A 14,318-nucleotide genomic window follows, 5' to 3' on the forward strand; every position below is an offset into this window, starting at 1 on the left:
CATTGATTTCATTATAATAATCACACACGCATGCGCGGATTTTCATCGCAGCGTGTATTCTTTTCATTCATTCATTTAAAAATTTCATTCATCCTTATACTTTGTCAGTTTTTGTTTTTACCTTTTACTATACGAATACATGTAATTTTTATAACACCTAGACATTTTTCTTTTGTTTTGTTTTTATTTGTTATTTTTGTTTGTTTATATTGTTTGTAGTGTTCTATTCTTTCTGTATTTCTGGTGTTTTAAGTTTGTGTTTGTTTGCTGCTTATTTTAGTTCTGCTTCCCCCCCCTTCATTTTTCTTTCTATTCTTCGTTCGTTCAACTTCGTAATTCGGGTTTGATTTTGTTTGCTTTCTTTCCCTTATTAGGTGGCTTTTTTCTTCGCCCTTCATTTATCCATAGTTTGCTTAATTCATCCACATTCTTTTTTCCTTCTCACCATTGAGTTCACACTGCCAATGTTTTCGTACCTTTGTTACGCGTATAACCTTTCGTCATTTCGCCAGTCTAACCTTCCTTCGCGTTTTCTCATTTCTTTTCTTTGTTTATTCCATCTCTTGTTTCAAGTCGTTTCTTTTTTAGTGTTGGATCCATTCATTCCTTTTTAGTGTTGGATCCATTCATTTCTTTTTAGTGTTGGATCCATTCATTTCTTCACCGTACTCCCTATTCATCAATTTTTTATTTGTTTTTTTTTTCTGTTTGGATCCTATTTTGCTTTTGTTGCCTTCGTCCATCTTACTATCTCAGCGTTAGTTGGCTTATTGAATCCACGTTCAATACTCCATTTTCATTTTTCCATTGTGTATCCTAAAATCTTGACTTATTTATAAACATCTCTGATTTGATATAACTTTTATAGTGATCATCCTTTTTAAACGAACAAAAGCACTGAGATATATATATATATAAGTTCACGTGTTCACACACACAAAGATTTTATATATATATATATATATATATATATATATATATATATATAAAGAGAGAGAGACAGAGAGATAATGAGAGAGAGAGAGAGGAGTAAGAGAGACTCGCTTTCACCCACGAGGAGAATGCATTTAATTAGATTTACACCAAATGAATTACATAATATGCCATTTATTCCGGCATAAATACACATACGTGTGTCTGTGGGTGTATTTACCCTGCTTTCAATAATTTAAAGAATTTTTGCCATTGAATTTCTGCACAAGATTTGCATTAATTTCCACTGTTATTATTATATAATTATTACAATCTTATATACTTATTTACATTTGTGTGCACATACATTTATAAGTATATTAGGTATTTTAAATAGATATCGGAATAGCAAATATTTTTTAATCAGATATGATTGCAATATATTAGTATTTTTTTAGCGCATATGCACACAGTTGCATATATATATATATATATATATATATATATATATATATATATATATATATATATATACACGCACACATACATCGATTATTAGATGCGCACTCACAAGCAGACACGCACGCATGCAGTAACACGCATGCTGACATGAACTCGAACACGCGCGTACACACCTATAAATATATATACACCCACATGCATATACATTTACATTAAGCTATATAAACGCTACAAAATTGGTTATAAATATACTCATTTCAATTTCACCGTGTGTGTATATATATATATATATATATATATATATATGTATATATGTATATGTATATATGCATATAAAATACGTTTCACACAACCATAGTTGTAGCTGTAAAAGCGCGTTCTTGTTTAAACCATGCATAACACGTTCTGTTTTTGAGGCACGTGTAAAATTTGTCTACACTTATGTGCATTCACACCGTAAATGCAATAAAACTACATCTCAAAATAACTAATATTTCCGGCTGTACGGTGGCGCTTTTTGTTGAAGAATTCTCTTGAGTACAGGGTTATATAATTATTCAATCCACAACCTAAATTAATTATTTCTGGCTATTTATAGTCACTTAAGAGAATAGGGTTAATTCTTTCTAAAACACATTCAGATAAACACTCATTAGTTAAATCCTACTTAAACATTTTTATCCACTAAAATATAATCAAATCAAATGTGTCAGGATTTACCTGAAATAACTACAGTTAAATACAGCGAACTACAACCCCCCCCCTGTCTCAAAAAACGTTTACAAATGCAATCGTATTCGAAATTATATATTTATTTGTGTCTCATCAAAGTTAGAATAAGTTGATAAAACAAACCGTTAGCAAGTTATTTGTCATTATATATAAACTATGTAACGCCGTAAAAATGACATTATTTCCCTTTCATCTGAAATCTTTTCTGTAGTCGATCGTTAAATTAAATACATTTGTCTCTCGTAAATGTATTTAGATTTTATGAAAGAACAAATATTAGAAAATCTGTCTTAATATGTTTACATGTTCCGCTGTATATTTAGCGTTTCATATTGTAAGGTAATGATTGGAAATATACTTGTAAAACCTTTACAAATATTAACTCCGTGAAATATTACGTTTTAAAAGAAAAAGGGAAGCGACATCAGACGTAATTGCCATATGACTGTATTTGTACCTCATTTATATCAGTTGTGTGAAAAAGTTTATTATATTCAGATACATTTAACAACTTCACATATTTATTTATTTAATCTATTCGTACAACTTCGAGGAAGTCTTACAATTTGGCGTAAAAAATTCTCGGAATTTCTGCTAATACTATTTAAGTAAAATTTCGTTTAAAAGTATTTTAGAAATCATTGTTAATAAGAGTTTTATTGTACCGTTTTATCGTGATTAATGTGCACTTTTAACATTAATGTAGTATTTATCTTTATATTAATGTAGCATTTATCTTTATTATTAAAGGCAGCTGGTTGAAATTAATAGAATAATTATGATGATTGGTTGATAAAAAACGAATCAATTTTAAAAAAAACACACCAGGAATCTTGAATAACAAAGACAAAATTTGCTAACATGAAACATATCTAATCACAAAAGGTTAATTTAACATAAAAAATAACTTCAAGCATGAAAATGTAATAAATTTGTAGAAGGATTTTTAGTCGTGTGTTAGATGTCAATCAAATACGTGTCATATCATAGAGTGCGCGTGAGTTAAATCACAGGTAAACGAGTAAATCTGTGTTTGATTGTTGCCTCCCTTTGATTTGCATTGATGGTTATCGATTTCGGCCTCTTTTCTTACTTTCACGTTCGCACGTAACAAAGCTTTTATTTTTTTGCTTTTAACTTTGAGATGAGTTTTTTTGTTGTTATACTTTGTTCGTTTTTAAACTTACATCCATGTGAATTTAGTTTAAATAATTCTTTCAGTTAAAACTTAAATGAACAAACTAATAAAACTATTGCCTTAAAAGCGTTGTGTGGTGATGAGTATTCTGCATTGAATATAAGTAGTTAATATAGTTTATTTGATCAAGTGTACCTTTCCTTTTTCCCCTACCCAAGTACTTGCTTTTTTTATGATCACATCCTTTTGGTTCTATTTCTGATATTTTTTTATATTTGATGGGATTATAATTTACATTTTAATCAATAATCTTCTATTAATTATTATAGTTAAACGATTTAAATGTTTTAAAAGGAGAAGGAAAAATACTCTCAATAAAAAAGTTTTCCACGTGGTATGTATCGATTTGTAGCTGTAATACACATATATCTGTATTTAATAATATTGTTCTAGATATACAGCGATAGATATACTGCATTAAGAACCGGCTTATTAATCCTAGTTTAAATACATTACTACATAAAGTTTGGGATTCAGTTTCAGAGCAAATTTCAAGTTATCAGTTTATAATTGATTACCCGTTGATTATACATATTTAAAGTCATTTAGTGAACGTGATATATTTGAAATGTGAAATATTTTGCTTAATTAAATTTACATTCTTTTCAAACTAATCACATTTACTAATTTTCTCTAGCCTTCGCCTAGTACAGCATTATGCGTCAAAACGTGAATTCGCATTAGCTAAAAAGCACATTTTCATAAATAAAAAAAGAGTTATATGACTTTCAATATCCAGTCATCTCTTTTAATCTCGTTCTCTCGTACTCTCTCTATCTTTCTGACTCTCCTTTTCCTTATATCTCTTTCTCGCGTGAATTTGATTAAGCAAGTTTAGCGATTCGATAAATTAATTTAATAAATCTATAGTCTGTGTTCATTGCTTTCTCATTCGTTTTTACCCTCTTTCTAATACTCAACTTCATAGCGAACGTTATATACTAATCATTTTTTAAAATATATAAAAATTGTGTTTAATATATTATTTCTCTCTCTCCCTCTCCCTATCTCTCTCTCTCTCTCTCTCTCTCTCTCTCTCTCTATATATATATATATATATATATATATATATATATATATATATATATATAGTAGCATATACCAAAGTTTAGTACAAACATCTTATCGGGTGTAACATTTAAATTACTTTTTTCATTGTTCATATTCCTTTCTCTTTCTTGCTACTGCCTCTCTCTTTATCATTCTCTGCCTGTTTCCCTTTCTTTCTTTCTCTCTCTTTCTGTCTCTGTCTCTGTCTTTATGTCTGTCTGTCTGTCTGTCTATATGTCTGTCTCTCTCTCTTTCTCTCTCTCTCTCTCTCTATATATATATATATATATATATATATATATATATATATATATATATATCCTATCGTTTAACTTAAATGACATTTTTCATGTGTTATTTGATGTAGCTAATTAATCCATCACACATTCTCAACGTTTGTATCGCATATGTTTTTTCAGTTCAAATTTATTTTTTCTCGCTTAAGTTTGTATTTTTCTTTTCTATCATACGTTTCTGTTTTCGAACTTGATGTACAATAGAAATTAATTTTTGCTTAATTTTTAATTATTTCTAATTTATCTATTCATAGTTATTTTTGCCTTTCCTGAGAATATTTAATGGTTTTCTTTTCTCGTCCAGAAAATCTCAACTGAAATTTTCTGTTAGTCAGCTTCCATTTGTACATTATTTCAACTGATTTCCGCTAGTTTGATATATATATATATTACTATATTTAGTGTAGGCATTTTCATATCCTTTGAACTGCTCTCCATTTCTGCCTGTCACACTTTCTGTTTCTCTGATTAAAGTTGATCCTTACATTTAAAGATCATTTGCTCTTTCCATTGTACAACTCGGTTTGCAGTTCATTGATCTTTCCTTTAATACACTCCTCTCCTTCTCTATCCCCACTTTTGTATATTTATATCGAGAATTAAGTGCATATACACTAATGAAATCAATTGCATTGCTCTATTGATCTATTCGATAGAGCTGAGTTGTTAAAGTAACGATTGATAATTCATATTTCCTTTAATCATTTAAATTACCCTTGATTTCTTGCGGTTTACTCACAGCCTCTCTTCTTTTTCTCTCCCTCTCACCTTTTCTTTGACAAACTGTATTTCAATTGGCTTGATTTTCGCAGCCAATCCTCTTTTATCCTGATATTTCTCCTGCTTCTCTAGATCATAATCTCCCCTTTCTTTATTATATATATATATATATATATATATATATATATATATATATATATATCAAATCATTTCACTGTCATTCTGTCGGTCTCCTTATCTATCTGAGTTAGACCGTATTACTCTCTTTTAATTCTATTTTCTGTTAAAACCTATGATTGTTTCCCTTACTGTAGATTGATCTCGATCACTCACGTGTCTGTCATTCTCATTCTTACGTACGCACTAAGTTTTGACCGAGTGCAAAACATTATCACGGACTATTTTTTTTTAAACTGTTTGACTTTCTAGCATAACTTATTTCTATATCTCATGCTTATTTTGTCTCGCAATTCTAAATAATATTTAAATTGCATAAATACGACTTTTATTTTCACATTTTAATGTTCTATTTAATTTCTACCGATCAACCATCTCAACTTCTCAATGTTTCTCTATTATATTTAATGTTTCTCGATTATATTCAACGGTTATAAACGTTTATCGAATTGCATCACTTTTTCTTTCTGGTTTTATTTATTTGACAAGCATTTTCTTTCTTCTCACTCCTCTCTTTTACGCGAATCTTATTAAACTGGATATGTGTTGGATTGTTTTGTTCACTTGATCCCTATCAGATAATTGTACTTCTCTATTTATTAACGTACATATATTAACGTGTAAAAGCATAGAGATTTTCTGACACTTCGCACATTATCTAAACCGAAAAACGCCATTTTTGACATGTTGCTCGTCTGAGAAACTATTACTTTGGCGTCAACACATTTATTATTATTTGCTGGATCCATGCGAAATGCAGACTATTATTTGAAATATTTTGAAATAATGGTTTCATTTGATTAATATTAAGTATAACGCATCTATCTGACAAATACGTTTTTAAAGCAGAATAAAATATATTCTTCAACAAAGTTCTTAAATGAAGCAAAAATAAAAAATAAACTATTTGATGCGAAAAGAAAAACGATTTTTAAAACTATACAACTCGACACCACTTTATATGAGTTAGAATAGCATTGTAAAAATCTTGGTAGGCAAGTTGTCATATATGCCAGCTCATCCACCGATCTATAAAACTTATTTTAAGCAATTCTTTAATAACATTTTTCATATGAGAAATGATGACTGTAAATGAATATAGAAAACAATGAATTCATTCATGTTTCATGGTTGGACTTAGGAAGAAACAAACCTACTATTATTACTTTTTATTGTTCTACTGATTAATTCAATTTATCCTCTAAATATAGATTAAAAGGATTTTTAAATCTCTAATTCTATTATAAGATAGAGGATTAGTACTAATTTTTGAAGAGATTATAAAGTTCTAGTTTATTTTTATCATTTTCTTTTAATCATTTTTCATAAGTGACTTTCTTTTTGTATTACTTTTAGTTGATGAATATTTATTGACTTTATGCATCATATAATTCTGTTTCTATTTCTTTCCCTCTGATCTTATAGCTAAATTTGTCCATCTGTCACGTCCCCCCTCTTTCGCATTGCATTTATATATCATTCCATTAATTCTTTCATCTTCGTCTGCTTTGCTATTTATCATATGTTTGTAATTTTACATTTTCATGTGTATCTTGTAGGCAGTTTATCTTTCTACTTGTATGCCTGCCAAACGAAAGTCATACGTTTTGTGCATAAAACGTGTTCTCCTTTACTCCGCCCACTCTCGTCTAATTTCTACATACACATTTTACTATCTTTGATTTATGTGAAAATCAACCAATCGTTCGTATGTTTTTCTTGCAAGTAACAGTTTAACTGCTGACTCTTAGCTGATCCATTTGAACCGGAATCAAAAAGCAAACGAAGTCAATAATTAAGAGAACGTATTTGCTTACACGTTTCACATCTCATCGTTGACCGACTGCTTTCACATGTTGAACATCGAACCTACAGAATAACGACGAACGATAAAGTTGAGTTCAAACAAACAAAAAGACTGCCACAAAAAAGTGAAGAGGATGATCAATTACAAGAATTGATAAGTCAATAAATAAAGTTTCGCTATTCGCGAAAGCCAAAGCGACACCGAACAAATTAACAAATATAAACATCGCAGTAATAGAAAAGAAAGAAAAATACAAAAAAAATACGTATGCAAAAGAAGAACTAATAATAAGCGAACAAACATATCCGTTCAGTTACATTTAACCCATCCGTAAACCGCTCGATTAACGTTGGAAACGGATCCAGGTTCTAAAGACGGTATTTCTGGTTCCGCACAATTGGCCTACTTTCGATTCCCAGTCGTTTTACTTAATCTGGAAACTGCTGTTCCACGACATCTGAATTTTTTTCCATCTTATACCAGCAATTTCTCATATATTTGTACCCTTTATTGGCATCTATCTCCAATATCTCGAGTGTGTACTTTTACATGCACTCCAATCTTACTCATCGGCACACGCCAAGGCGGGTGAGTTTACCTTTATCTTTTCGAGTTGGACAATAAAGCCGCCAAGTTGCCTCAATCAACTACAACCATGGCAAACTATGTTACGATGGAGAGCTTGTTCGCGCCACCAAGAGAGTGAGTGTCCAGATTTGACCATATTGTAGAACTTGTATTAGTAGTAGCATTAGTAGTAGTACTAGTATTTTTGTTATTGTTGCTATTATTGTGATTGTTGTGGTACCATTAGTGATTGTCTCTACATATTGTCTCTGTTGTTATACATATAATATTCACCATTAACGACTTTCAAATTAATAATAGTTGTAGTTATTCACAATAATGCATACTCCTAAACGCATCCACTCAATCTACTATTTTAACCAGCACGTGACAGACGGGCCGAGCGAAATACATGTGAATGAATCGATGAACGTCCTTCCCTGTAGACCAAGGGAGTATTTTATGCTTAAGAATGATAGCTTAACCTAAATAACGACTTATATAATAGTATTTTGTAGAGGCGCTTAAGCATATCTAAATAATTAATCTGTCAATTTTATTGTCGTGTTTAAATTGTCTGTTACAAAAAAGATAAATACGTTTATAACAGATTTTAAATCGTTGGAAAATAGTCAAGCTTACCAATTTGTTAGGCGTAGATTTATTATTATTAAAATTGACTTACTGATTTTAGTAATTCATATCAACTTTGAAACTGATGTATTTTAAATGCTAACAATTTCCGATGTATTAAGAATGACTGGACACGTAACAAAATAACGAATATAGAACCGCGTGGAGGAAGCGAAAGCATAAAAAAACCTGCAGTTATTTTTTTTCTAATAATATTAGGAATGTTATAAAAGGTGCAAAATGGTGTAGAGTTTGCCATTAAAAGAATGCGTCGAAACAAAATTAATATTAACAATATTACAAAATTAATATTAACAATATTATAAAATTAATCTTAACAATATTATAAAATTAATATTAACAATATTATAAAATGTATATTAACAATATTATAAAATTAATATTAATATTACAAAATTAATATTAACAATATTACAAAATTAATATTAACAATATTATAAAATTAATATTAACAATGTTACAAAATTAATATTAACAGTATTATAAAATTAATATTAACAATATTATAAAATTAATATCAACAATATTACAAAATTAATATTAACAATATTAAAAATTAATATTAATAATATTACAAAATTAATATTAACAATATTATAAAATTAATATTAACAATATTATACAATTAATATTGACAATATTACAAACTAAATATTAACAATATTACAAAATTGATATTAACAATATTACAAAATTAATATTAACCATAATATAAAATTAATATTAACAATATTAAATTAATATTAACAATATTATAAATAAATATTAACAGTATTATAAATTAATATTAGCAATATAACAAAATTAATATTAACAATATAACAAAATTAATATTAACAATATAACAGAATTAATCTTCTGATTTTTATTAAATTTGGATGAAGGCCTTAATCTAATTCTCTGTCTGCTACGACTATGGTTTATTACCTTGAATAAATACCCGGTCGAGATAGACATAAAAGGCTTAGAAAATCATTTGCGTTTATCTTGTGCATAACTGTAAGTAAGTAAATCTTAGTGAACACATAGCACCAGCCAAATAAAATCTATTGTCTCAAGTAATGTTCCACGTTCTTAGTTAGAATTTATAGGAAAACATTTAAGAATGAATAGTGAATAGTTATTATGTCATCATTGTGAACAAACAGATTATAGATGGGAATATACAAAAGAACAAAAAACAAGAGTCAAACGCGTTGTGATATTTTCCTTGTTTTCTCATTTGTCAAGTTATACCAAAATCATGCGACTATTCCTTAACTGAAAAAAATATTAAAGCTTTAAAGTGTGCCGTTTCTGATGCCTTTACGCGTTGGATTAAGGTTTCTAGCTCATTTTTAGTATAGGCTGGCATTAATGTTTCAAATGTGCGAACCGACATTGTATTAAACAATACCGTCATAATGCAACCATACGAGATAAATTGCCTGAAAATACTGCAAAATATTTTAAATATAAACACTTGGCTAAAGCTTGCTTCATCATAAATAAAACTTCTCTTGAATGCCAATTTATTTAATCCAAATGGAACTATACTGACAAGAAAATAAATCCATTTTTTCTTTTTAAAGGAAATAAATGTAACTACTTTAATCTATTTGTAAATAAATAAACGTAATATTTCAGTTACTATGTTTTAAAGTGAATAAATGAAATTAGTTAGATTAGTTAGTTTATAAAAACATAATTATTATGCTACGAAAATAATTGTTGCATGGATACAAGCATTATGCAGTTATAAAAGGCAAATTAAAGTGTCTCTATTTAAATTGTACTGCAAAAATAATTGTGACCATTTTAGTTGCATGTACTCAGAATGAAGACGCTGAATGTAAAGGGTTTGAAAACAAGGTAAACTTAATGTATCCTATTTTATAATCTGTATCCATATAATACCGACGAATATTATAGAATTTAGATTTGTAAACGTGAGAAAATACCGGAAATGGAGTCCAAACCCTTTATAGGAGACACTAACATAGTTTATGATTTGCTATATACACGTTATGCTCGTCAAAGTTTAGTTTAATGCTATACAGCATATAAGTTAATTATAAGAATACATCTGACTGACTTTGGAAGTTAGGGCCAAACTTCTATACTGGTCTAAATTCTCAATACTGAATGGAGAAACATTGATAATTTAACGAATTATCTATTTCGTCAAACATTTCACATGATGGTTACAAGGGCAATGTCAAGGTGAATTTATGCTTTAGGACTTGATTATCTGTTATGTATAAACAGAGCTTAACGAGAAAAGTGTGATTTTTAACCTTTCTTGACCTTAATCTTGACCTTCAACCTATATATCTCCAAATAAAATCGCTTCAAAGTTGTACAATGACAAATAGTTTAACTTAGTTTAGAGACGATTGGTCAAACAATGCAGCATCTGGACTAAGACAGCAACAAATTCGATCGAACAAATATCTTTGGCGAAGATATTTTGATAATTGGTCTTTCCAATAAAGAGGAATAATCTTTAGCCAGTAAATATAACTCGTTTTAAGTATTTTTCTAAAGAAATGCAATAATATAACCTAAAGAAACAAAGGAATATAATTGTTTTATTAGTTTTTATTTCATATGAATGGTTTAAGTAAATGAAAGAGAATGAAATCAACAAAACTAATTACTTTCCAATTGCATTTTACTTATTTAGAAAATAAACATACAACTATACAGAAAATTCCGTTCGGGTTAGACATACTAACGATCTTAATGAGTTTATTATTATATCAATTTACAATATCATCATACACACTCTTACAGATGAATGTTATCAGAATTCATTTGACATTTGAACATGAAGTAATCATAAAAATGGTTGATTTGCAATTTGCACTGAATCCGACTTTAACGCGTACGGCTCTACGGTTGATTGTTTAAGTTTATATATATATTTTTTTATTGCTCAATCATTTAGTACGAGTTCTATTCAAGGCGCAAACACTGAAGTGATCAATAGCCATACATTTTTTATGAAGAGTAAGTTTTGAAAATGATTTCTGATCTCAACAATAATCACAATGTCAACAATAAAAAAATGTCAACAATAATAACAATGCCAACAATAATAACAATGCCAACAATAATAACAGTGTTTTCAGATAATCAGCCATTTGAAAACAATATAACCGTGAAATAATAATAATAATAATAATAATAATAATAATAATAATAATAATAATAATAATAATAATAGGAGGAAGAAGAAGAAGAACTATTTTATTTCTTAATATGCTTACAAGAAACGCTTATAAATCTTATTTAATAAAATCTATCGGAGTTATAAATGTATTATCAAGATATTCAAAATACAAGCAGGCAGAAATCATACCAGATGAATAAAAAATGGAATAATTTTATGTTGTTTCTTTATTTGATCAGTCACATCGTTTCCAGCCCTTAATCTGGATTAACGTGAAGAGGAGTAAGAACATGATTTTATCTTGAATCCGGCTCCATCTCATTTTACATAGGTGATGTTCGATAACATTTCATTGACATGAACTTCACAGCTTAATGCAAAAGGCACATAATTCTTCATTATGTCGAGTTCTAACGTCTTATACGATTAGGAAATGACCGCGCATAGCAACAAGTTTGGAATTGAGTTCTGGAAGTTTTCGATGTTAAGAAAACATCTGTAATCAAACTATTTTTCGAATATTTATATACATTATACTGAACATATAGGTTGATACGTGACAATTATTGTGCATTTATTTAATTTTAATAAAATCAAATAAGCTTCCAAATACCCAACGTAGCTTGTATAATTTTTTAACATTTTGTGTGAAAATGTTGTTGCATTTATAATAGTTGTGTTACTATATTCAATTGTTATTTAAATTCCGATCAGACGTCTGTAATGAACCTCAGTTGAAATGGAATGATGTGACGAATCAACATATTTCGGTCTATTAGTATAAGAATTGGGGAAATCATAAAATAACCAAATTGTTCGAAATGTGTATTAAAGATCACACTTTATATTTAAAAAAAAACACCCCGTATTCTGGCAGTTATGTCACTCGGCTTTGTTAATTATTATTCTGTTGCTTAATTTTTTGTTTAACATGGCAATATTCCCCTTACTAGAATAATAGCACTTTTATTGATTGATTATGTTGGGTTTCAGCGACTGCTATCGAATTTTATATAAACACGATATTGATCTCCCTGCGAAAGGCCAAATACATTTATTTATTGGCAAAATTATTTTGCCTTCCAATTTAACATTCGTTTAGTTTTCAATTGCTGATCCAATACTGAGTTTTTAACGATATTGCCATTATTTATCTTTCCAGTTTTGTATTTCAATTCATGTTTATTTCATTAATTTTCCCTGATATTTTTTCGTAACATTTTTATTTTATGTATTTTTATTTAACTTTCAGACCAAAGTTCTCATTTTCTAATTATTTAATATCCCAACCGACTATTATATGAATTGTCTACTTTCTACGAATATTATTTTAAAAAGAATGAATCGAATTCTACTCCCGAGGTATGAATAATTTATTTGAATAAAACCTCTTGCATAAAGAGAGTTCAATATAGTTTGAAAAACCTCGTATCCTCTCTGTAAGCTCTTTCAAAAAATAATCATTACTTGTTATTTCTCTACTCTATCATTACCTTTAAGGAAACTAAACTATTTTGGGCGCTATATGTCATTCACAACAAAAATTCCTACAATAGTCACAAAGAACTTTTACTTTCTTTCTGGGTGTGGTTAGCACCAGGCAAGATTTCCATTGATTTAATTTACAATTTGTGAAAATATTGTATGATAATGTTAGGTTAGGCTTCAACTTGGTTGTTATCAACCAATAATTATCATAGACTGTCCATATGAGTAATCAGACTTTGTTCATTCTATTCAGTTTTTGGTTAATTTTCTCATAATGTTATTCATCGTCCAATTGAATATTCATCTGTTTAATTGATTTTTATCCTTAAGTGACTTAATGAATGATGTAAAACAAATAACTGAAAAATCTCTGAGAAGAAAAACAAAAAAAGCTATATTCTGTCCTGAAACTTCTGAAGAATCCTGTTTAATCTTTTAGTATTTATTCCCAGCTCATCTCCCTTTCTTTGTTTTTCTTTTTATTATAATGGTTTGCCTCTTTGGAATGTTCATCTCAGTTTTTGCTTCAGAGAATAATCTCTCGTGATTAGGCGGCGTGTAAACACGTTTTGCTGAAATCTTCTCAACTGCTGGCGGACGTACTATGCTGACGACATTGGACTTCTGGAGGATTGTGTTGAGTCTGTTTAGGATCTTCTGAAACGAGTCTAGAAGGTTTGTCAAGACGTTGGGCTGTATCTCAATGCTCCAAAAGCAAAGTGCATGCATCTAAATCGATCTTGTAACGCACCGTTGCTTTCATCGGATGGATCAGAAATTGACTGTGTTGACGACTTCAAATATCTGAGAGGCTATTCCGAAAGCGAACATTATATGAATGTTAGGATCGCGCTAGCGTGGGGTGCATTCATTCTTTAGAGAAAGCACGGATATCTCCAATCAAGTAAGATACCAAGGCCAAGATCTTCAAAGCCTGCATAAATTAAAGCCTTCTGTACAGCTCAGAATAATGGACGCTAAGCGTATCACGTCGAAAACATCCCGATAGTAAATATACAAGAATGCTTCGACTAACAACATATTCGGGAAAATTCACCAAACAAACAAGTCATTGTATGCTTCCCTACGTTGTATTCTCAA

General features: G+C 29.2%; 1 protein-coding gene across 2 annotated transcripts in view; it reads left to right on the forward strand.

Moving 5' to 3' along the window:
• Positions 1-14,318, forward strand: part of LOC145249678 (dexamethasone-induced Ras-related protein 1-like) — a 1,077,461-nt gene that overhangs the window by 679,088 nt on the left and 384,055 nt on the right. The window contains exon 1 of one of the 2 annotated variants that reach the window (XM_080111465.1): positions 5,654-8,056. The exons of the other annotated variant lie outside the window; for it this stretch is intronic. Coding sequence (XP_079967591.1) covers positions 8,010-8,056 — 47 coding nt within the window. The 5' untranslated portion in view covers positions 5,654-8,009. Of the gene's footprint in view, positions 1-5,653; positions 8,057-14,318 lie in introns of those variants that run through there. 2 annotated transcript variants of the gene reach the window in all.

The sequence above is a fragment of the Euprymna scolopes genome, chromosome 28 (genome assembly GCF_053919585.1).
Source record: "Euprymna scolopes isolate OS-2025 chromosome 28, ASM5391958v1, whole genome shotgun sequence".
Taxonomy (NCBI): domain Eukaryota; kingdom Metazoa; phylum Mollusca; class Cephalopoda; order Sepiida; family Sepiolidae; genus Euprymna; species Euprymna scolopes.